This window comes from Jaculus jaculus, chromosome 14, assembly GCF_020740685.1.
Source record: "Jaculus jaculus isolate mJacJac1 chromosome 14, mJacJac1.mat.Y.cur, whole genome shotgun sequence".
NCBI lineage: Eukaryota > Metazoa > Chordata > Mammalia > Rodentia > Dipodidae > Jaculus > Jaculus jaculus.
In genome coordinates, this window is record NC_059115.1 from 42,417,639 (window position 1) to 42,442,773 (window position 25,135).

The 25,135-nt window shown below is 35.8% G+C and overlaps 1 protein-coding gene across 1 annotated transcript in view; it reads right to left on the minus strand.

The window, feature by feature from the left end:
* LOC101610386 (contactin-6) overlaps positions 1 to 25,135 on the minus strand; it is a 366,424-nt gene that overhangs the window by 179,862 nt on the left and 161,427 nt on the right. The window contains 1 exon segment of the mRNA XM_045134210.1: positions 24,335 to 24,510. Within this exon segment, the coding sequence (XP_044990145.1) occupies positions 24,335 to 24,510 (176 nt within the window).

The following is a 25,135-nucleotide window of genomic DNA, read 5'->3' on the forward strand; positions in this document are numbered from 1 at the left end:
GATTTAGACATTTTCCTCAGGCCCTCAGGCTTCTTCTGAAAATATATTCTGGATTAAACAAAGGCTTACATAAATAAATTAAATTACAAGAGTACTAAACAAAATAGTTCTTTAATACTGAGCTTGAGATAATGTGTGATACAAAATGCAATGTATAAGGAATTGAGAGATAAGCTAAATTGCAAAATGATCAATTTTATTTAATATAACTTCTACCTGATAAAAATGTCACTAGTAATGTTCAAATAAACAGATACCTTTCATAGTATTCATAATAGGAAAATATTAATATATCTGTGTTAAATAATACGTGGGAAATATTCTGAAGTCTTCATTAGAAAAGTAGACAGAGAGCATGATTAGGAAATTGGTGCAAACACTCCAGATTGTCAAGCATGGGGGAAAGTAAAATTATATTAATGATCCCAGAAATCTGCAGGAAAATAGCAATAATTTGTTACTCATCAGACTGCTAAGATTAGATGTTAAATAACATATAACATCAAGAGAGACTGAAGTAGTAACCTACTCAGTGATATTGCCAGCATAATTTGTATAACTATCTGTCAAGAACTGTTAATCAAGTTGTATTCACAGTTAAAATGTATAACATATTTTCCTCAGAATTTCAACCTTCAAGTATCTACTCTGAGGAAATAGTTGGTTAAGTGAGTAAAACAGTATATGATAGATGTTGTATAACTGTCTAATGAAGTATAACAGCATCCAACAACAGTTAGTTATTGAAAACAATTCTGGTAAAATCATATGATCAGATACCTATAGCCATTTATAAATATGAACATATGCAACACTTTTTTCATGTATAATAATTTGAATTATTTTGCATTCAATTCAGGGCCTTCCTCTTTTTGTGACTGAAAATCTCACTAAAAATAACTTCAAATCCTCTCAGCTTTCCATATAACATTCACATACAGATCATTGTCAGAGGGTTCCATTTAGTTAAGACCTTATTTGTATCATTTAGAACTTAGAGGTAGCCTATGACTTTCTGAAAACAGGCTCTTAATTATATTCTCAATGTAGCTTTCAAATTGTCTTCATCAAAGTAAAGGATAAGCATCAACTACTCAGCTGAGTAAGTTTGGCATCATTATTTCCCTAAAAGTACCAAATCCCAGATGGGAGCATTGTTATAGACTTCACAAGAATATCTCCACTATCTTCGCTCTCCATTGCAACTCACTCTCCACTGTAGCAGCTCACCCATGGCTTCCTTGCATACCATGTCCATGACTGAGAAGCCTCCTACTTGGTATCACTGCTACACTTACACTACACGATTTTTTAAAACTTTTTAATATTTTATTTTATTTCATTTATTCATTTGAAAGAGGAAGAGAGACAGATAGAGTGAGAGGCAAAATGGGCATACCAGGGCCTCTAGCCACTGTAAATGAACTCCAAACACATACACTATCTAGTGCATCTGGCTTACATGGGTACTGGGGGACTGAACCTGGTTCCTTAGGCTTCCCAGGCAAGTGCCTTATCAACTATGACATTTCTCCAGCTTTACATTTACACAATTTTAATCTTTCACATATCATCATAAAATAGCCAAAGAATTTCAGTTAATATTAAAATTATGTAACATAATAAGTTATGCAAAATGGTAAATGATTACATATGACAATAAATCATGAAATAGATTAAATTAGATAATATTTTAAACTTGCCTTATTGATGCATGCCAGAAATCCCTAGAACTTGGAAGGCTAAAACAGGAAAATCCCAAATTTGAAGCCAGCATAGACTATGTAGTGAGATACTGTCTCTTAAAAACATGAAATAAAAATAAAACACAACATAAAACTATTAGATAGTGTGGTACTTTGAATAGATAGCCCCCAGTATATGCAGGGTTTTATTAGTTTGTAGTTCAGATCCTCAGTCACCTGGCTAGTGGAGGTGTCACTGAGCAGATCTTAAAATGTGGTGGTGGGTTTGAAATTACAATCTAGAGATATACAAAATGCCTAGTTCCACCTGGAGTTCCTGAAGTGTGTTGTGTAGGGTTTTGGCTTTGTGGCTTGTGGTTTCTTTCTCTCTGCTTAGACCAGTGAAGGAAGGCCAGCTTCTTCTGCCATTATGGAACTTCCCCCTGCATCTGTAAGCTTTAGTAAATATCCCTTCCTCCATACCTGCGTGGTATAATATATATATATTATACACCATGGAAACTTTCTGGTCATATTTCTACCATATTACTGTGTTATTAGCTCTTGAATTATGTAATAGATTATTGATACTGGCTGAAACTCAGAGTTTATTCTTTGGATATTTGTTTCATCTGGAGTTTTAGCTTTTTGAGTTTCAAATAATCTTTTCATGCTTGTTTCTCAAAGGCTCTTTAGATTGTTTATTGATACTTTTCGTGCCACATATATGTACAAAACCCCTCTTACCACACACATGAATCATAAGCACTGACATATATTTATATTTTTAAGCACTTTTCCTCCCACATATTAATTTCTGAAACAGGATAATATTTGAATAAGAAGTAGTAAAGTGCATAAATGCATGAGTGAAACAATCTTTATAATATTTTGTTCTTATTGTTTTAATATGTTTAGAACTACTCTTTTGGTCAGAGAATCTTATTTTTATAGATGGTAGAATACTTATAAAACTGCTAGGAAGAAGTGACAGTTAAGTGCCCAGCATCAAGTGAGACATCTTGATCTTCAAGGCTCAAGTAATATTGTGGAAGCAGTGAAAGAAGGAATGCAAGAGCCAGAGGATGGTGAGGATTGCTTTGGAATGCTGTCTTCTGGACATAGTGTCTGATGCTCTCATGACCCCACAGCAACTATGTTACCTACACATATATTGAGTCCATCAACATGTGCTCATAGATGATGAAGAAAGGCAAAAACAACAACCACAACAAAAGAAAAAAACAATAGCAACCAACATCATCAAAACAGAAGAGGAACTAGTGGGAAAATAAGGTGTTATTATGGAAAGGGTCTGGAAAGGAGAAAGAAAAGAAAGTAATGGAAGAAATTACAATACAAGTATATTATGTACATGATAAAATTGTCAATATACAAAATATGTATTTTCCATCACTATCTTCAAATGGGAGATATTATATTCTTATTAATCCAATGAAATACTACACAACAGTTTTAAAAGATACATAGACAGATGGGCATGGTTAAGGTTTATAATCCCAACACTCAGAGGTTGAAATAAGAGATTACTGTGAGATCAAGGCCATCTTCATAAGAGTGAGTTCCAAGGTACCCTAAGCTAGAGTAACAACTGGCCTCAAAAAAAGCTAAAAAAAAAAAAGGGACATAGGGCTGGAGAGATGGCTTAGCGGTTAAGCGCTTGCCTGTGAAGCCTAAGGACCCCGGTTCGAGGCTCGGTTCCCCAGGTCCCACGTTAGCCAGATGCACAAGGGGGCGCACGCATCTGGAGTTCGTTTGCAGAGGCTGGAAGCCCTGGCGCGCCCATTCTCTCTCTCTCCCTCTATCTGTCTTTCTCTCTGTCTGTTGCTCTCAAATAAATAAATTTAAAAAAAAAATTTAAAAAAAAAAGGGACATAAACAAGAATGTAGGAATATGGGTAATGCTAAAAACCCTAGTGTGGGGTGAATTAAAAGTAAAGAGAAAGGAATTATATGTGCTCTGATTAATTTTTATTAAAATATTAAATAAAAAATAAAAATAACCACCCCTATCACAAGAGCTAGGACCTAGGTGAAAACACAGAGGAATTGGAGAGACCTGCAAGAATGTTGCTTTCATAGAAAGCTTAACAATCTGAACCTGTGTGATGGATATAGACAGGATGCTCGAAATGCCCCAAAGCAGAAATCCAGAAGCTTCTAACAGGACCAAACTGAAGTTGACTTAAAGTGCACCCAGCAATGCTGAAGTAATTTTGTAGAAAAGTGGGTAGAGAGACTATAAAAGCCACATGGTGGGAGGGAATATTTAGATGCATTTTTCTGCCCCCAAATGACTGACTGCTGTGGTCACAACTCATAATTCACAACCCCATGGTGGGTACCACAATTCCACTAAGGAGGGCTCTCAGTGGAGTGGGGGGAAGGGGTAGGGAAATGATGGTACCAATGCATGATGTGTCCATACAAAACTTCAACTTAAAAAAAGGAAATAAAAATAAATTCAAAACTACTCTTAGAAATTGGATTACCCAATTCAAGATAGGATTTACCCAGAAAAAGAAAGGCAGTGACAGAGTGGCTCTAGATTATATTTCATATATAATAAAATGATATGAAATAAAAATGGCAAATATTAATATTCATTTGAATATAAATTTTCTTATAATATTTTCTCCATGTTTATCTATTCTTTTAATTGTTTTCATTTAAAAATTTACAGTTAAAAGTCAGTTTCTTGGAATGATTCCACTTATATTACCTGGATGTTATATCATCTTCCAACCCTTAAGTCTTTGACTATTATTTTCTCTCTTTTATAAAATATTGTGCATTTTTATTTTAATACAGACTATAGGAAATTGATTCTAAACAATTCTAAATTTCTCATTTACCACTATGTCCTATAATATCCTTTAGAAATATAATATTATTTTGTAAGGGTGAGAAAGAAGAGAGATAGATAAATAGAGAGACATCACTTTTTAGATCATCAGGTAGAATTGTGGTATTTTTAGTTCAAATAAATTAAAAATAATGTCCATGAATATGAATATGCTTAAGCAAATGATTTAGAATTAGCAGATGAAACTGTCTGAGGGAATTATTTACTTCTTGTTTGTAGCTATTATATCACCTTTTATCAACATATAATAATTATGAAATATAAAAACACCAGTTATTGTATTTTTGTCAAGAAAATTTTGAAACTGCACACCAGCATTCACCAAGATCTTAAATCTCTGATTAACAAGACTGGTGAGTTCAGAAAATGAGTAATGTTTAATGAAAACATTCTTGTCTCCTAAAAAGTAAGTGTAAAGAGCTTGGTCTTATAATCTTGGATTTGGTAAAGGGCTGAGGAAGGGGAAACTTCAGGAATGACACAAAATAAATGGAGAATTTCTCTGACCAAAGTGAAGTTTGGGATGTTAATGAAGCATTCTGAAAGGACTTTAGGGGAAACATGAAAAAGGTTGACTGAAATAGATTAGTCCACCCATTTTTAAAAATATTTCATTTATTTATTTGAAAGAGTCAGAGAAAGAGAGAAAAGAGGCAGCTAGAGAGAGAAAGAATGGGCATGCTAGGGCCTCTAGTCACTGCAAATGAATTCCAGATGCATATAACACCATGTGCATCTGGCTTTACATGGATACTGAGGAACAGAACCTGGGTCCTTTGGCTTTGCTGGCAAGCACCTTAACCACTAAGCAATCTCTCTATTCCAAATACATCCATTTTTTACTCATGTCTCCACTGGCATCCAAATAAAATCTCAGCTGCTCAGAGTAATAGAATTCAAGAGTGGAACATTCTGAAAACCACATTGAGATATATGATCTCACTCTAGTTACAGTAGTATTATGAGAAGGAAAATTTAACAAATGCTGGTGAATATGAAAAGCAAGGTAAACACTAATAAGCTATTGATAGTAACAGTAACTAGCACAAATATTGAAACTAATATAGAGAATCCTGGTTATAATTTTCAAAAATGAAGTTGCCACAAGACCCAACATTTCTGATACTGATTATATAGGCAAAAATAAGAAATCAGTATGCTTAGAGATACCTAATCCCCATGTTTACTACAGCCCTTCATAATAGATAGCCACCAGCATTAACCACAGTACTTGTCAGTGAATACAAAGAGAAAAATCCAGTATTTATACACAATAGGGTATTAGTTAATCATATAAGAGGATAGATTGCTCTAAATTTTTACACCATGGATGAAACTCGAAGCTATTATGCTAAGAGAAATGAAACAGGCACAGAAAGACAAATGCCAAATGTTCTTACTGATTTAGACAAATTAAAAATAATATCACATAGAGTGGAGTGGAATATTGGCTCTGAAGAGTGGGAAGAATGGAAAAATGGTGAGGTAGTGAGAGTGGGGAGGGGTTCAGTAAAAGGCACCAAAGTGAAGCAATAGGGGGGGAACTGGCCTAGAATTTTCTATAGCACGATAGAGTACTCTTGGCTATAACAAACTGTGGCATATTTCAAAATATGTAAACTAATATGAAAAAATTTACTATTTAAAGTGAATAATGTTCAAAGAGAAAAACATTTCTTACTCCATTGACTTGTCATCATAGATTATGTACATGTATTGAATTACCATAATTATTCAACAATATTTTTTTAAAAGGAAATAGGCTAGACAATGTATAAAATTATGCTCTAGGTTGTGAGGCATAAACAAAAGGCCAAAACCTTAAGAGAAACTTGCAGGTCAAAAACCCAAAGTTGTATGAGTGTTAGAGTAAGTTAAATAAAGAAGTTGCAGTGTTTTTGTGTTTTGCTGTTCTATAGACATTATTTTGGGGGAAATATCTCTCACTTATTTAACTGGACCACATGTAGCTCATGAATTTTCCAAAGGAACTGGGCAACCCTTAGCAGTTGAAGCGTAGGTCACAGCTTTTCTGGACTAGCGATAGGGCATGGGAAATTAAAGGCAAAATAAAATGTAAATCATAAGGAAGTCTCAAGCATACAACAAAGATCACATATACATCAAAGTATACGGAAACTGATGACAATATGAGATAGAATCATTGACAACTACAGTAGAAAACTAATAGCATCTTTTTTTTTTTTTCTCCACATGCAGAGGAGCTTTCTGCGATAAAAGAAAGGAAATACAGAAATATCTCTGATGCACTCGTGCATTGCTTGAGTTTTTCAATTGATGAAAATTTTGCTTTAGATTTCACTATGTCTTGAATTAACTTAGAAACTTTGCATAACAATAATAAATAATAATAAAACAATGATATAAGTTAGAAAGTGAGTCAAGGTGTCAGGAAACATTTTTTTTTCTTTGTGTACTTAGGAAGAAATAGTAAGATAAAGTAGCAGAACTTCAGTGAGTAGTTGCTAGGATTTAAATGTCATACATAGAACTTAATGTAATGAGTTCCTGGAGTCCATTGGCTATAGAATGACTGAGCTATAGCAAATGATATTGATATTCCAGAGCTGGGCAATTTGATAACCAGATTATGGGTGCAGCTTTCCATCTCAGATATTTCCAAGGCTTGAAGGAATCAGAGGGTGGCTTTGGGATAAAGTAGAATGATATGTAAGTGCAGTGCAAAGCAAGAAGTCAAGGGGCACAATAACTGGGATATTAGACACAGAACCTCAATTTCACCAAGAATTATCTCAGCAGTAATATATGGGCAGAATAACAATGAGGTAATCTTGAAGGTACATTTGGTTTATAGTGTGAGATTAGGCTTATAGTGTGAATTCACAACAGACAAATGGTGTAACCTGCAGGCATGAGCATTGTGTTCTGGGCATTAGATATAAGTTAGAAGGATGAAAGGAGTGAGGTGAAAGGATGAAAAGATGAAAGCATGGATGGATGAGAAGAGAAAGACTCGTGACCAAGTGGCAAGAGATATATGGCAGAAAACAATAACCCTGTGTGGTGGTTCGAAAAAAATGTGCCCCCATAGTCTCACGTATTTGTGATTAAGCTTTGTAGTAGAAGGTAAATTGCTAATGGTAGAAACTGGGTTACTATACTCTAAGCTTGCTTTCCCCATTCAGCTTAATCTCTCTCCTTCCTCCATGATATTGTGGAGACATGGCAACTGTTTGTCTGTTGATACAACTTCCCCACCATGATGAAATTTACCCTTGAACCTGAAAACTGGAAATAAGTTTTTTTTTTTTAATTTCCTTCCACATATTACTTCTGGTTATGTGCTTTGAGCAATATGAAGGTACACTGCTATACAATCTGAACCAGGCACATGAGAAGCACCATTATCAGATGAAAGTTGAATGTTCATAGAAACCACAAGATGAGTGGGGTAAGAGTGTAAATGTAAGACTGTAAAATATTTGCTGATGGGTTCAAGAGTTACAAGGAAGAGTTTAACCATGCGAAAAAAAGTGGGAAATGAGTTCATATGAAGAACTCCATAGAAAAAAAGAGTTTGGGTCAGGTGAAATAACTAACCTAGAAATTCTGAGTTTACTATAGTGCCTTACATACCCATGAGAAAAAGTCTCCTGGGAGAAGATGCTAATGTCAAGGCAAGTAGCAAGGTTGATATTTAGGTTCTGATTATGTGCGTGTGGACAATCTTACCAAGACAATCTCTTCACTTCTGCTTTGCAAATATGAACCTGAAGAGAAGGATGTAAGGATTTTTTTTTTTTTTTTTTTGAGGTAGGGTCTCACTCTAGCTGAGGCTGACCTGGAATTCACTATGTAGTCTCAGGGTAGCCTCGAACTCACAGTGATCCTTCTATCTCTGCCTCCCAAGTGCTGGGATTAAAGGCATGTGCCACCTCGCCCAGCAAGAGAAGGATGTTACCCTGAGAGCATCATTGACTCATTTACTTCATCTTGTTAACTAGAGAGAGGTGGACATTGAAACTCCCACAGCTATACCCATGGGCTAGAGTAAGGTGACACTTTGGAATGTTTGTGGTTGGGGAACACTTTACTTCTGAGCCCTTGGTCAGTACTCACTTGCTGTTAGAATTTAGGCACCCTGGGAATTGTTTTGCCTGGTATTTAGGCGAGTGGATACATATTAGCTTTGATTAATACTAATGCTTATATTAATGAAAGAGTCACAGTCCACAGCCAGACAAGCCAAAAAGACTCTTATAAAATTTCAAGCCTTGCCTAGACTTAGTTCATCCATTTCTCTAAAAAGTATCTTTTTATATATAAGAGAGAGAGAGAGAAGGAGGGAGAGAATAGGTGTGCTAGGTCCTACTGAAGCTTCAAACTTACTTCCAATTTTCATGCTTCACTCATATGTTTGGCTTTACATGGGTACTGGTGAGTCAAACCCAGGCTGTCAGGCTTTGAAACAAGCACCTTGAACCACAGGAACATGTGTCCACCCCTCATACATTTTTAAATGAATAAAAGACTACCTCGTAAATGAGTACTGATAACAACACAAAAGACAAAAGCAGAGAGCCCTCCAGAAAGCTCAGAGACATCTGGCAAAGGGAACATCCCTCCAGCACGGTTGTTTATATTAGATTACTTTTGTTTAAACCTGATGAAATAATTAAAATAAATCCTTTTGGCTCAAGGGATAGACCCACATCAGAATTCAAGTAGTTTGTTTGGAAGGGATTTCTGGAAGAATTAGAGGAGGGTTATGTATACTCCATTCATAAAATCAGAATTGATTAATGAAAATCAAATCATTAGTATGTATGCAAAAGTAGAGCCCTATGTACAGAATTCTCAAATCGACAAAAAAAAAAAAAAAAAACACCCAGCAATTAACTTGTTAAATCACTGGTATAGATCTAGGCTGTCCCATATTTGCATTTTCTACCCTGGGTAGAAACATTGCCAGGAGGATAAAAGTATTTCTGGGAAGAGATTAGAGCTGGAAACCCTGTTGCTTTGGTTAATGCTCAAGCACATATTTCCTTGTTCTTTATTCTGGCAGCATTAAAGTATTTGCTAAATTCTTAAAGGAAAGCCTGAAGTTACATTTAGGCAGAAACACAAATACAAAGAATAGACAATGCTCTCATTTCTTACACTTGTGTTTCACATGCTGAAAGTGCTCAAGAAATATGTACAGTTGGAATGGGCAAGTGGATGTGTGGAATGGTCATCTTGGAGTGTGGGAACACAGATGCCATATCGTTTTCCTTGTGTTTATGTACACTTTTCTGTAGTACCTGGAGTTTGAGATGCCAAATACTGATCTCACGTTACAACAGCTGAATCAATTGTTTTAAATAAGTTACGTAACTTATAATATGACAAGCACTGGGTGAATGATTACGAAAATGTAAATATGAAATGTTTGGCATTGGACGGGGCGGGGGGAGGTGTGGCTCAGTAGTTAAAGTCTCTTGCTAGTTTCATTCCCCAGGACCACATAAGGCCAGATGAAAAAGTTGGCATAGGGCTGGAGAAATGGCTTAGTGTTTAAGGCGTTTGTGTGAAAAGCCTAAGGACCCAGGTTTGATTCCCCAGTACCCATATAATGTAGATGCACAAGGTGGTGTATGCGTCTGGAGTTTACTTGCAGTGTCTAGATGCCCTGATGCACCCATTCTCTCTCTCTTTCTCTCAACATAAACATACACAAGCCATGTTTATATTTATGTGTGTGTGTGTGTGTGTGTGTGTGTGTGTGTGTATAAAATTGTGAAGATTGGATCATATATATAATATATATTTATATATATATATATATCACATATATGATCCAATCTTCACAATTGCCACACCCTTGGAGACAGAACTCAATTCTCTGAAATTATTTTTTGTCATTAATTTAATTAGAATTGTAACAGTAACTATTTGAGTATCAAACAAGAATAACCTCTTTTTTTCCTTTTTTTGTAAACATATTTTATTTATTTATTCATTTATTTATTTATTTAAGAGGCAGAGAGAGAGATGGAGAGAGAGAATGGGCATGCCAGGGTATCCAGCCACTTCAAATGAACTCTACATCCATGTGCCCCCTTGTACATCTGGCTTACATGGGTCCTAGACAATAGAACAGGGATCCTTTGGTTTGCAGGCAAACACCTTAACCACTAAGCCATCTCTCCAGCCCAAGAAAAACCTTTTAATTAGAAAGAATTGTCTTGAAGATGGATGTTTAGTCTGAGGAAGACATATCATCACTCATCATTGATGCTGTGTTCAGTGTCACAGAACTTGATGCTTAGCTCTATAAATTACCACCATGCTTTTATTAGTGCACACCCAGGAAAGCCACAAAATTGTACTCATATCCCTTAGGGATACAGAACATGCACCTTCCTAAAACATCCACCTTGGGTGCGAGGAGAGACATGATCTCATAAAAGTGCATAGGAAATTATCAAGGGGAGTGTTCAAACCTGATTTTCTGAAATAGTAAGTGAAAACTGTAGCATTCATTATGGTTTTTTAAATCTTCCATCTAGAAAATCCACTTAATAAATGAACAGAGAAAGCATTACATCCACTTAGCACTTGAGGCATTTAGCAATTCAGCATCCTTAGTTGCATTTCAGAAGGCTTTTTGATGTTTTGTAAGAGCTCCACCTTAAGATCATTGAGAATTCCAAACAATAATGACATTGGCTACTAGTGTTGTAAATCATATGCCTAGTCTGAAAAGTTCTCTAACAGATATTATATAACAGACTCAATTAGTACCTAACAAATTTTAATACCTTATTAATATTCTGGATGGAATCCCACAGAATTTTCTCTCAGGTAGTATCAGACTGATTATGAACAACCAAACAACTGTCATATTTATTTTTTATCCCATGGAAACTATATAACCAATTTTGTTCCACTTTTCTAGCATAAAGTTCAAATTCATAATGGAATAGAACCTTATGACATGCATTTATTCTCTTGGTTTTAACTGCCGTGAGTTCAGCCCTGTAAACCGGGCCTTGCTTTTGCTTAATCTATACCACTTGCTGTAATGGTAATCAAATATTGAGAGTTACTATAAATGTATGGTAGTAATATATAGTGTGAAATTTGAAGGTGCGCATACTGTATGGCACATAGCTGCAATAATAACACTTGGGAGGCAGAAGTATGAGGTCCAAAGGCATCTTGACATACATCGTAAATTCAAGATCAACCTAAAATACATAGCCAGGTCTTATCAGAAAGCAACAACAAACAACAAAAAAATACAAAGGTTGCTGATATAGGTTAGTAATAGAAGAACTATAAACAACTTCCTAAGTTTCCTATCCATTTTGAAATAAGCAAACAAAAATCAGGCATTTCCTCAAACAAAGTCAAATAGAGGAAAGCAGAAAAGGTAGTTTCAAGGCAGACAGCAGCACACTTGAGTCTGTTTTGAAATGCTCTACAGGATAGCAAAGGAAGGACTGCATTGCAATATATATACTTGTCCAGTTGGATCACTATAAAATGAAATGTCAAGACAGCCACCTGTACTCATGTATACTGCACTTGTAGAGTTAGCCAAATACACTTAAGAATATTAAAATAAATTTCTAATGAACATTCAGAGGTATTTTTCTTAATATTATTCCCTACACAATAAAATACAACAAAGCTTACTAACAATGTACAGTTTATCAGTCAATGTATGTAATTTAGAGATGATTCATATTATGTAAAAGAATGTGTGTTAGTTATATGCTAAACACACACACACACACACACACACACACACACACACATATATATATATATATATATATATATATGTATGTATGTATATGACTTTATCACCCATAGATTTTTATATTTGCAGAATCCTATGATCAATGCCCTGATGATGTCAAAGAATGATAGAATGATTGTACATTGAACAAACATTATAGTGTGCATGGTAATTAATTCCATGTGGATTATAATTTTAAATATAAAGTATACAACAATGTATCATATAAAATTATATGACAGTAATATCAGAGTAGGGTTATTTTTTCCAAAAAATATATTCTCATATAGCATTGAATAAATAAATAAATTGGACTTTAAGTGTTTCTGTTTATGATAGACATAATAAGAGAACATAAAGCAGGCCACACTTGACATGAAAGCAGCAGTGTTCTCTTATATGTGGTCAATCTCTTCCAAAACAAACAAATGAAAAAGACAATACAATTAAAAAAATGGGTTGCAATATTCCCCAAAATGAGGAAAGAGACATCCAAACAACCAATACAGTTACATAAACGTGTGATTTCATTAGTTATCATGAAACATAAATTGAATCCACACAAAAAAATACTGGATATTTAATACTCTCTCCTAAATGATGAAGCATCAAAAGTCAGAAAAAAATATTAAAGTAAATATTATCAATAATGCCAAACAAAATATCATTGATTAGACTGTTAAACAACCATATCACAATGGTCTACAGTAAAGGTTTCATTATTGTTGTTGTTTATTTTAAAACAAGTTCTCTCTATGTATATGTAGCCCTGTTACAGGAAACCAACCCCACCTTTTTTTTTTTTTTTTTAATATGAGAGTGTAAGAGTGACATACAGAGACAGAGAGAAAGGGTGGGGGGAGGGAGATAAAATTGGCAGACCAGGGCCTCCAGCCACTGCAATCAAAGCCAAGATGCATGTGCCCTGTTTTGTTATGGGCAACCTTGCATGCTTGCGTCACTGTTTCTGGCTTATATGGGATCTGTAGAGTTCAACATGAGTCCTTAGGCTTCATAGGCAAGTGTTTTAACTGCTAACTCATCTCTTCAGCTCCTTTCCTGTCTTTATAGTGCTAGTGTTTTGGCTGTGTGCCATGATGACCAGCTGTTCACAGGAATATCAATGTTCTGAAATTCTATCATAAGTTTATACAAAGGAGAAATGTAGATATTAATGTATAAAATAGATTTTTAGGATAATGCTCATAGAAAAAGCAACTCAAATTTCTAAAGACAGAAATTTATTTAAAACACAGTTTATTCATATAGTAAATTATATAGCAATAGATAGGCATGAACTATAGCTACAGAATAAATCATGAATGAATCTTACAACATGGTGAGCTTAAGAACCTGACTTCATATAATATTGTTTTAATTCATAAAATTTACAAAAAATAATAATGATAAATTCACAAGTTAAGATATGTCTCATCTTTGAAAAGGAAGGTAAAACATCAAAAACTAGAAGCAGAGTCCCAGGGGAGGGTTTGTTGAGTTGTTAGCAATATTCAATTCCTGGTCTTTGCTTTGTAATATGTCATGGATATCATTGAGCTATCTGCATATGTTTTATATACTTTTCCATAGACAATTTTTCTATAAATATAGAATACAAATTAAACATAAGGACTATTTCTAGAGCTTCCAGTCAGAACTGTCATTTGCAACTGCTTTTGAAACACATGAATCTTACATCTAGGGCACACAAAGCAACTCAAAACAAATACTAGGAAACATGCTTTCTGACCTTAATCTGTTAATTTATTCCAGTTTTATGAATACCAAAGGCAATACTTGTGTGGGCCATCCACATAACTTGTTCAAGATAATTTGTCAGAAAGCCCAAGTCACCATGGAGCACACTCTGCTTCATGTTTCTGGTCCCATTTTACAAACCAGAAACTCTCAGTTTGGATGGGATAGATCCCTTATTTTGTAATATTTTCTTCTCCCACCATGACGCATAATCCAGGCAGTTTGAATGTGCAATTTTATTCAAATGGACCAGAAAGATTAGGTCCTGCTGAATATAAGTAGAATAATTCGTTTGGAGAAGGCTGAATTTCAAAAAAATGTATCATTTTTGAGAAGATACATAAAGAGATTTCCAGCTGAGATGATGTGGAGAAAATGGGGATAAAGTATTGGCTAATATACTTTCCTGTTGAGTTTTAAGATAAATATATTAGTGGCTAGCTATAATTTACCCATGCAACTGCTCACAGCCCATTTGTTTAAGATGAGAATTACTTTTAAAAGCACAGTCTTCTCCTTGATATACAAGTTGGCTGTGATGCTATTATGACATTAAAATGAATTCAGAACACTAAACCCTTGTAACATTATTTAGCGTCAATTCCATATGGTAATGAAAAAACCTGGTGCTAATTCGTTAACTTTCTTTTAATTAAGAAATTAAAGAAAAATATTTTCCTGCCTGTTGTTCAGCTAGTTCTCTTCAAATCTACAAAAAAGGTTAAAAGGCATTTAGCATTTTCATTTATAATTAGATATGCATTACCCTCTTAATATACTCTTCACAATTATCAGAAACATTAGAATGCATTTTTGAGTGTTGTTTTCAGAGTTCTTTTCCTTGGTCTTAATTTTTTTTTTCTAGATATAAGTACACTCTATACCCATAGCATCAGGATCATATATGATTTGTGTAGTATTTCTTATACATAAAAGAATTTAGTGACACTTAAAACTGCCCAGAGCACACAAACCTTTTACAATTTAATTCTAAATGTGAGGGTTTAGTATCGTCTTTGTAAAGACCTAGAACAAGAAATAGGAATAAAAATATCAATCATCTTCAAGCTCATAATTATCTGAGAACTCTTCCCTTAAGGAGCCAAAGACATTTATATTAGGAATTTTACCTACTATAATATATCTGTGTGACTTATTAAAGTATTTGTAAGGATTCTATTATATTTCCCCTACTTAGAAAGTAAGCACCTATTGTAAAAATTATTTTGAAATGTATATTGAGGAATGAAAGGTCAGTTATATTTTGGGTGACCTTGGACGAGTACATAAGGACATCACCTAAATTTCTCCCTCAGTAGAATATGTTATAGGATGGCTTACAAATTTAGAATAAAGATGAATGGAAGAACAGACATAAAACCTTTTGCATTCCTCTGGAAAAAATATGATGATTGTAAATACCTACATGTTTATAATTAACTAAAATACATCATTGCATTTTAATGTTGAAATATGTGGGATTTGGTACAAATCTCTTATCTTCAGCACATGTGTGAATGCAATGAAGTTAGAAATTTCTCTAAACATATACCTACTGTCCTTTAAATAATACTTGAAATTGTAATATGCCAAACTAATAATATACCTGAAAGAAAAGCATGTGACATTTTAAATTCCCTTTTATGAACAATTGCAAGATTGTTAACATTTTAATCATTCCATTGTTATTAGGATAAATAATAAAATGTGGAACTGGGCACATTATTGCCTTGCTAGATTCCCCTCTAATTTTCCATATTCATCTCACACAAATCTATGAGTTGTGATCCTCTCTTGGTGTAATGAATATTTGGTCCTTGTATCATTCTTATGTAATATAGGCAACACCTATACCCTCATCCTACAGATGAATTAACATTGATGGGCAATGCCATGTTGTGTGTGGAGCATTTGCTCAAACGCAGCTTGCCTCTGATACCTCTGTACCTAAATGAAGGTCTCCATGATTTCTTAGGATCTTGGAGCTCCAGTGCCTTATGCCATTGTATAGTTAAACCACATTGTTTTTAAGCCTCGTTCCTAAACACCAGTTATTTCCTGTTGCCAGTCTTTTGAATTCCTCTCACGCTCAGTCTTGCATGGCCCTCCTCATCTTTCCTTCAATATGTAGTCTGGTACACACACATGCATTTCTCCTTCCTGTCTGTTAAACTTGTGTGTTCTCCTTTTCCTGATGCCTGTGTCTGGAATACAAACCTATAACAGTGCTGAAATCAAACACCATTTTCTTTGGAAGTAGCTCCTTGCTCTTTCACCCCAGACTACTTAACTTCCTGCTGTAGGTAATGCCCCATTAGGGTTAAACCCACCCAATTCCTTCGTCTTATAATTTCTTTTAAATATTTGTATTTTACTTATTTGATAGAAGCAGGGAGAAACTGAGAGTGTGTGTGTATGTGTGCATACTCCAGATGCATATGTCACCCTGGGCATCTGACTTTATGTCAGCAGGAATTGAACCTGGTACCTGTTGCTTGTAGAAAAGTGCTTTAACTGCTAAGCCATCTCTCCTGTCCATTTTTTATTTTAACAAAAGTTTTATTTTATTTATTTATTTGACATACAGGAAGGTATGAGAGAGAGAAACTTTTAAAAATATTTTTACTTATTCACCGTTTTATTTGAGGGAGAGAGAAAAATGCAGAGAGAGAGAGAGAGAGAAGAATGGGTGCAGGGTCTCCAGACACTGCAAATGATTCCAGATTCACCTTATGCATTTGGCTTACGTATGTACAGGGGAATAAACCTCTGTCCTTAGGTTTTACAAGCAGGTGTCTTAAAAGCTAAGTCATCTTTCCATCCTTCTCTTATAAAACTTTTTAAGGCAGTGAAGAAGGTAGAAAGAACAAAGACCTTATGCTGTCTGGCTTTTAATACAGACTTGATCATGAGTTATTTGTGTGATTTCAGGCAAGTTAGATCATTGTGCCCATCTGAAGTGTGAACTTTGATCCTATCAGAGAGTTCATTGTAAGAGAAAAAGTTGTTAATTTACATAAGTGGAGCAAATATTGTTACATAATATGGAGTATGTGCTGGTAATTTTTTTTCTGTTATTATTATTATTTTGTTTTATTTTGAAATGTACTCATTAATCTATCTGCTTTTCCAAGACAGGAGCAGGTTCCTGGATGAGCTGTTCCATTTAATCTCAGAACTTAACACTATGTAATAGAAATGATTCCTAGGTATCAAGGTGACTGGAGGATGAATGAATATAGAGTCAATTAGTTGCCCTTCCTTCTGCAAGAATAAACTTATTTAAAATGTTAGCTATGATTAAATATCACAGGATGAAAAACATTTTATTCATGACTATCTTTTATCATGCATGTTTATATTTTCATTGGCAGCATTCTATAATATAAAAGCCTAAAAAATACAGATTAGCAAAACCATAAGCTTCTTGTGAAACAACTATCACTACTTCTCAAGGATGACATTTTCAATAGCAGGGACAAAGCAATGTTCTCACAGGAGTGCAGGAGTAAGAGTAATTCATTATCATATATATGAAAGGCAGTCTACATTCAACCTTTACTACCAAAGTCCTTGAGAAATAAAAGAAATTCAAAGTAGCTACAAGTGATTTTCACAGTCAAGCTGGTTTTATCACTCAAGAATGATAGCTGATAGCAGGTGACTTTTTGACTAGACATATGCTGAATGTATTTACAGTTGAGTTTCAGTGGAGAAAGGTGGTAGGCCTTAAACTAGAATCAACCTGAGAACTTGGGAGGACAGAATCATATGCTAAAGAACAGATGACGAGATCTTTAGAACCATATCATCCAAAACATGCCTTTGTGAAGACCAAAGAAGTGAATGACTTGTATTGGGAACAGAGCTGGTTAGCTAAAGACATATTTCATTTAGGAGGATATTTTTATAAACAGCAGTTTTTTATACATGAGTCATATTTCAGGATGGTTTCCTGGGAGATGATTCACAAGAAAGACAGTCTTGCAGGCGGTATCCAAAATATATTTGGAGAACTCAAAGTATGCTGTTGGATTGACAAACACCAGGAAAATTCTTACAACAAAAAGCCATCAATAGCCAACAAGAAATCCCCAAAGTGTCTCACAAGAAAAAGAAAGGTTCTGAGAGTGTTCATTGGTAGATTTGCTCTATAGTTCAACAAATGTCAAGTGATAGGAAGCAGAGTGCTGAGAACACTTTGATTTTATGTGTAATTTTGTTTTAATTTATTGAAGTTTTATGTACTGGATTTCTGAACAATTTTACACTCATAACACAGAACCCTAATGGTTAGGGTTTGTCTTACATCAGACTCCTTAAAAGTAGAGACTATGGCACTGATTCACATGCATAAAATTTACTGAGGATGTACTCTCAGAAGACAGGAAGACAGGGGCAGAACATCACAAAGGAGATTATCTGAAAGGTATCTCAGCTATGATGTGGATTTAGCCTGATCTCCTTGGGAGTACTAGGGAATGAGTGTGGCCAGTGGAGACATCAGCATCTGGAAATGGATGTCTTCATGAAGTAGGGTTGGGATGAAGAGAACAGCACCAACCCTCAGGGTTATGATGAACCTTACTGTCATACAGATAATTCTGATTAGGGCTGGAGAGATGGCTTAGTGGTTAAGACATTTCCTTGCAAAGCCAAATGATCCTGCTTTGAGTCTCTAGGACCCACGTAAGCCACATGCACAAGGGAGTTCACTTGCAGTGGCTGGGTGCCCTAGTGTACCCATTCTCTCCTCCCACCCCCCCGCCTTTTGCTCTTTCTCAAAAATAAATAAATAAATGCCAGATAATGTTGACTTTTTTTTAAAGTGCCTAAAATGAAGAAAGACCCCACCCATGACTGGTGTGTGAAGTTTTGGAAAACTCACTCTAGCAACAGTTTTTGTTTCCAGATCTGATTTATTTTTTGTTTGTTTGTTTTAATACAAATTTACATAAATTGAAGCTTGCTCACTAACAACACAATTTAAGAAAACCATAATCTGAGTGAGCCTTGTTCTTCTGACCTATAAAATGGGAATGACATTACTGTGCAACTCCTGTAGTTGCTGGCCAGTACAAGACAGGAAATTTATGCCAAGTGTTTAAAGAAGAGAAACAAAAACATTGGAAGGCATGGAGGAAAAGGCAAAAATTTCAGAAAATTAGTAAAAGAACTTTCCATGAGGAAACAATAGCATTTGAAATAGTAGACATTTGCCTAGGTTTGAGAAATAATAAAATAAGATTAGATCTATTACATCTCTAGTATTTATACAAACAGTGTATGTTATATTCATCATTCCATTTAATCCATATCATTGTCCAGCATGGTACATACTGCTTCAGTGTTCAAACTCCAAAGTTATTCTTTTACTTTTATTTTTTCTTTGTGTGTGTGTGTATGTCTGTGTGAGTGTGTGTGCATGTATGAGTGTGTATATGTGTGTGTGTGAGTGTGTGTATATATGTGTGTGCATGTATGCGTGTGAGTGTGTGTGAGGTGTATGTGTGTGTATGTGTATGTATGTGTGGGTGAGTGTTTGTATGTGTGTGTGTTTGCATGTGTGTGAGTGTGTGTGTGCGCCTGTGTGCATGTGTTCATGTATGTGTGATAGCACACCATGCTTGTGCAAAGTGCATATATGGAGATCAGAGGACAATTTTTAGGCTGGCCCCTGCTTTCTTTCTCATTTGAGGCCAGGTTTCTCTCTGGATTTTGCTTTGCTCCTACTGTTTTCATGTGTTATGAGCTTTGGAATTTTTTTCTCCTCAGAATTTTGGAATTACAGAAGCACGTCCTGATTTCTGAGGTTTTATGTGAAGTCAGGGATTCGAACTTGGGTACTCAGGCATAAAGGGCCTTAACTCCCCAGCCTAATGCTTTGAATATTTTACAAGAAGTTTCATATTGTGCAGTAACCTAATTTCAGCTGTTGGATATTTAGAATAGATAGAATTTGAGTTCCTATCTATCTATACCCTAAATCCCATCATTTGACCCTCAGAGTTACTCTACCAAGATATTTTCAGGAAAGCAAGCACTGCTAATAATTTTTAAAACAGGCAAAATATAAACACCAATAAATGTGGAGGGGAGACAGTCTGGAGAGAAGTTCATAAAAGCTTTACATCAAACTATGGACCTTGGGTGGTAGATCCAAAATGCAGAATTGGGTTGCCCTTCACAGTGAGATGTTGGCCAGAGAGACCCATGAAGTCCCCAAAACAATGTAAGCAATTACTAAAACACTTGATTCTCTGACAAAGCTAAAAGTAAGACCCTACTGCTGAAAACACTACAAGCTGCGGTATCAGGACATTGAAATATCATGCAGGAACCAAATGGGAAACTAGCTCCCACCTGGCTAACACTAATAGTGCTGGGGAGCTGCTCAAGGAAAATGGTCACTGACACCATGAATAAGCCAGGGGCCCTGCAGACTACAGAATCAACTAGTAAGTTCAGAAGTACATATTTGTGCAAAAGTGGCATGCAGCCTCTGTGAGTAACCAAGTGTTTTCTAATTTGACAAGAAGCATGATCAGAGGGAACAAATTCATATCTAATATTGGAAACCAAGTCAGAGTCACCTGGTCTGGACCTCAGACCTCAGAAAGAAACCCTCACTGATCTCTGGAAAAGAAGAGTAGCCTTAAGCACACACACACAAACACACACACACACAAAACTTCTCAAATAAATTTGCATATACCCTTTAGCCCAAAATGCTCTCACTCTTGTTTGAAGAAACAAAATCCATTGATAAGACAAGAAGATAGATGACTGCTCACCATGATAAGTGCAACCTCTACCATGTCTTAGGGCTTAGGAGAAATCCCAGAGGAAGCAGCAATATGAACACTGCTCTTACTGCTAGCCTGACAACCAGCTCCAGGGCGATGATAACAGATACAGTGATTAAACAAAATCTATCAAAGCAGAAATCCAGAGGCTATAGTAAACTCAAAACTAAATCAGACACCAACAGGCCTGTCATGGCTCAGAGAACATTGTGGAAAAGGGGGTAGATAAATTGTAAGAGACACCAAGTGGGTAGGAATACCCTGAGACACAGTCCCTCCACTACCTCACAGGGACTGGCTGAAGAATTTATGACCCACAGTGAATCCTATAACCCCATTGAGGAGGGCACCTAGGTTAACAGCAGCTAGGTTGAGCGGATAAAAGAGTATTATAACCTGTTATACTTTATATAAAATAAACTTAAAAAATAAAATAAGGGAGAAATGCACTGAAGGATAAAGAAACAGGCCATGTACAGCAGGAGCACTCCACTGGGCTGGCATGCATTCACACATTTTGGTGTGCTCCCTACAAAATACTTTCTAGAAGCAACACGTATCCTTTATAACAGGACACCACTCTACATATTAAACAACAAAAAGGCAAAGTGTTATAGTTTTCTTTTTTATAATCAAATGTCCATCTTAAAGCCTGATATAATTTAAATTTGCAGAAGAAAGATCAGTTAATGGATATAGGCCATTTTAGTTTCTTCATGAATAGTAAGGGAAATGCTTTTGGGATCAATAGTTATTCACCTTTAGACTCAAAAGAAAGAAAGAAAATATGAAGATATAAGAGAATCATTACTGGACACATGAATGATTTCGCTCGTTAATCCAGCCAAAATATTTAATATCACCTTAATTTTAACTTTCTTCTTTTTTGAAAAGAAAAAAAAATATGCTGTAAACTGAGGAAGACTTATACTATATGTATCTTTTATTGGGTATGTGTGCATGCATGTGCACGTGTGTGTGTGTATACATGTGCTTATGGAGGCCCGATGTCTGCATTGTCTTTCTCAATCATGCTCCACTTTACTATGTGTGTGTGTGTGTGTGTGTGTGTGTGTGTGTGTGTGTGCATGTGTGGCATGGCTGAAAGCTGAAAAGATGTCAGTCTTCACTTTCAACCTTTACTGAGACAAGGTTTCACTGTGTGAACTTCAAACGAGGAGGTCCATGACATATGGGAATTCTCCTAACTTCACCAGCCATTGCTGCTCATCTGGATTACAAACATGTGCACTACTTCCATCAGCTTAATGTGGACTCTGGAACCTGAACTTCACTCACCAGGCTAACACAGCCAGCCCTTTTTACCACTGTGCCCTTTCTCAACCACCTATTTACCTTACATTTTGAGAAAATATTTCTTTATGTTTTGTCTTATGGAAATACCAGGGCCTCCAGCCACTGTTAATGAACTCCAGATGCATTTGTCACTTTGTGCATCTAGCTTTGCATGGGTAATGGGGAATTGAACCTGGGTCATTAGGCATTGTAGGCAAGAACTTAACTGCTGATCCATCTCTTCAGCTCTGGGAAAATATTTCTATCTCAACCTCAAGGTCACCAGTTCTGCTAGACATGCTAACCAGGAAGCACCAGATAACCTTCTGTCTCTGAATTCCCAGCATCCCAAGCATGTACCACCATGCTGAGCAAGTGATAGGCTTGCTAGGTTTAAAAATCAGGTCTTCATGTTGACACAGCAAATCTCTTTGCCCACTGAGCCCTATTGCCAGCTAGAATGCCTTAATTTTAGTCATACACATTATTTCATTTCATTTGTTCGTTGGCCCAGGCTGGCTGGGAACTCATGCTTTTGCACCCAATTAATGGGATTGCAGACCTGAGCCATGATGTCCATTTGTTTTTAAGAATGGATAAAATTCCTAACTCCAGAGAAACTCAGGGGAATAACAAGTAGATATTGTATACTCAATGGAACTCCCTTTGGGATTTATCATTGTCCAACCTGATTCAAACTGTGTACCTTCTTGGGAAATAGTTAATGTGACAGAATCACTCAATCTCTGTAACAAGTGCTCGTTTATGTAGCATAAGAATCCACAATATTTTCTCCTTACTATGTTTACAAGAGATGATCTTTGCAATAAGGCAGAAATCAGTTATTACAGTTGTGGATTATGTGCACATGTATATAAATTTAATAGCAAGACTATTTCCAAAATGTTCAGTAAAAACAAAAAGGTATGTAGTTCTCAGAATTTCTAGTTTAGAATAGCCTTTGGAACATAAGATTTGAAGTGAGTAATAGACCCAATTATTAATTCAAGTAACTTCAGATGAAGAAATAGTACTGCAGGGTGGGGTTGGGACACATATTTCTTAATAAAATTTTAAAATATGATTTTTCACATTTGTAGACAGCATAGACTTTTCCATGAGCCCCAGTCAAGTAACAACTAACATTGTAGCTGCCTGATATCCTCCAGAGAGTGGAGAGTAGGACAAAGGAAGTCAGGCAACTCTCTATTTTGTCTACAACAGAGATATAATTACTCTCAAATAAGGCTTTCAGTGAATCCAATATGAAACATTTTAGTCCCTGGAATCACTATATATAAAGGATATAAGAAACAGTGTGTCTATTGTTCATCTGCTAATGTCCCCAAATGTCACTAAGGTAATTACTTGGGTGACATTTATGTGATACAGCTGGACATTGTTACAGTTAATATAAAGCCTGCCTTTGGCAAACACTTCATTTCCACCTACATCTCACTGTGGGTGTGTGATTGCTTTTCCCAGAAGAATACCCACCTCCCCCAAGTGACATGGCTGTCCTCTGATTTTCTGTCCTGTGCTCCGCACACTGATACACAATTCAAAAGAAAGGAAAACATGAAACATTATGTTTTTACCTTAATATTTGTATCTGGGACATTTTAACAAATATTTTATTTATTTATTTGAGAGGAAAGGAGAGAAAAAGAGGCAGTTAGAGAGAAAAAGAGAAAGCATTGGTGCACCAGGGCCACTAGCTACTGCAAATGAACTCCAGATGCATGCCCCACCTTGTTTTTCTGGTTTAGATGTGTACTGGGGAATTGAATGTACTGGGTCCTTTGGCTTGACAGGGAAGCACCTTAACTCCTAAGCTATCTCTTTAGACCTATATTTGGGACTTTTAAAGATGTTCCTAAGAATAATTAGCAAAATATAATGACATAAATATTTTCTCTTCCTTTGTCCTTTTTGTTTTTGGAAATGTTTCACTTTATCCCCAGGAATCCAGGTTCATAAAATGTACTGTCAAAACTGTAATATAACAAATCGCATATGCTCTCAAAGAGCAAACTATGAGCAATGTTAGCTTTCTCTCCTAACATGTTTCATAAAATATTACATTTTCATAGAAATGTGGAATATGAGTTTTTTCACCCAAACTCACATGCAAACTGTAGTTTTGCCTTCTGACTTAGGCTGGTCCCCAGAAGATTGCTGGCCAGGCACTGGTAAGTGCCAATATCATGATCTGTGTGGGGATTGCTGATGGCCAGACGGCCTCCTTCCAATTTGTAGCGATAGCTCATGGTAAAATCAATTTCTGTGCCATTTTGCTTCCACCTTCAAGGGAAAAAAGATAGAATTATTTGCATACTATTCAGATTAACTGCTATTTGTCTGAAAGAACATTCAGTTTAAATTCCTACAAACATTAAAAAAAATGTTACATGAGGACAAAATGTCATGTGTTACCCTAAGGCTGGCTTTTAAAAATATTTTTAGTAGTACTGGGGAGATTTAACCTAGGACTTGCCACATGCTATGAAAGACTCTATCACTGGGCTACATATCTAGTCTGATTTCATTTTTTATTTTGATTTTTTTTAAATGTTATTTATTTGAGACAGACAAAGAGAAAGGTAGAGAGAGAGAGAGGAAGAATTAGATAGAGAGAGAATGGGTATAGCAAGGCTTCTAGGCACTGAAAATGAACTCCAGATGCATGTGCCACCTTGTATATCTGTCTTACCTGAGTACTGGGGAATCAAACCTGGGTCCTTAGACTTCACAGGCAAGCGCCTTAACCACTAAGCAATCTCTCCATCCCTACTTTTTATTTTGAGACAAGATCTCTCTAAATTTCCCAGAGTAGCTTTAAGCTCACTGTGGAGTCCAGACTGAACTTGACCTCCTGGCTCATCCTCCCAAAGAGCTGAAATTTTAGGACTGTGGCCTGAGGTCTGAC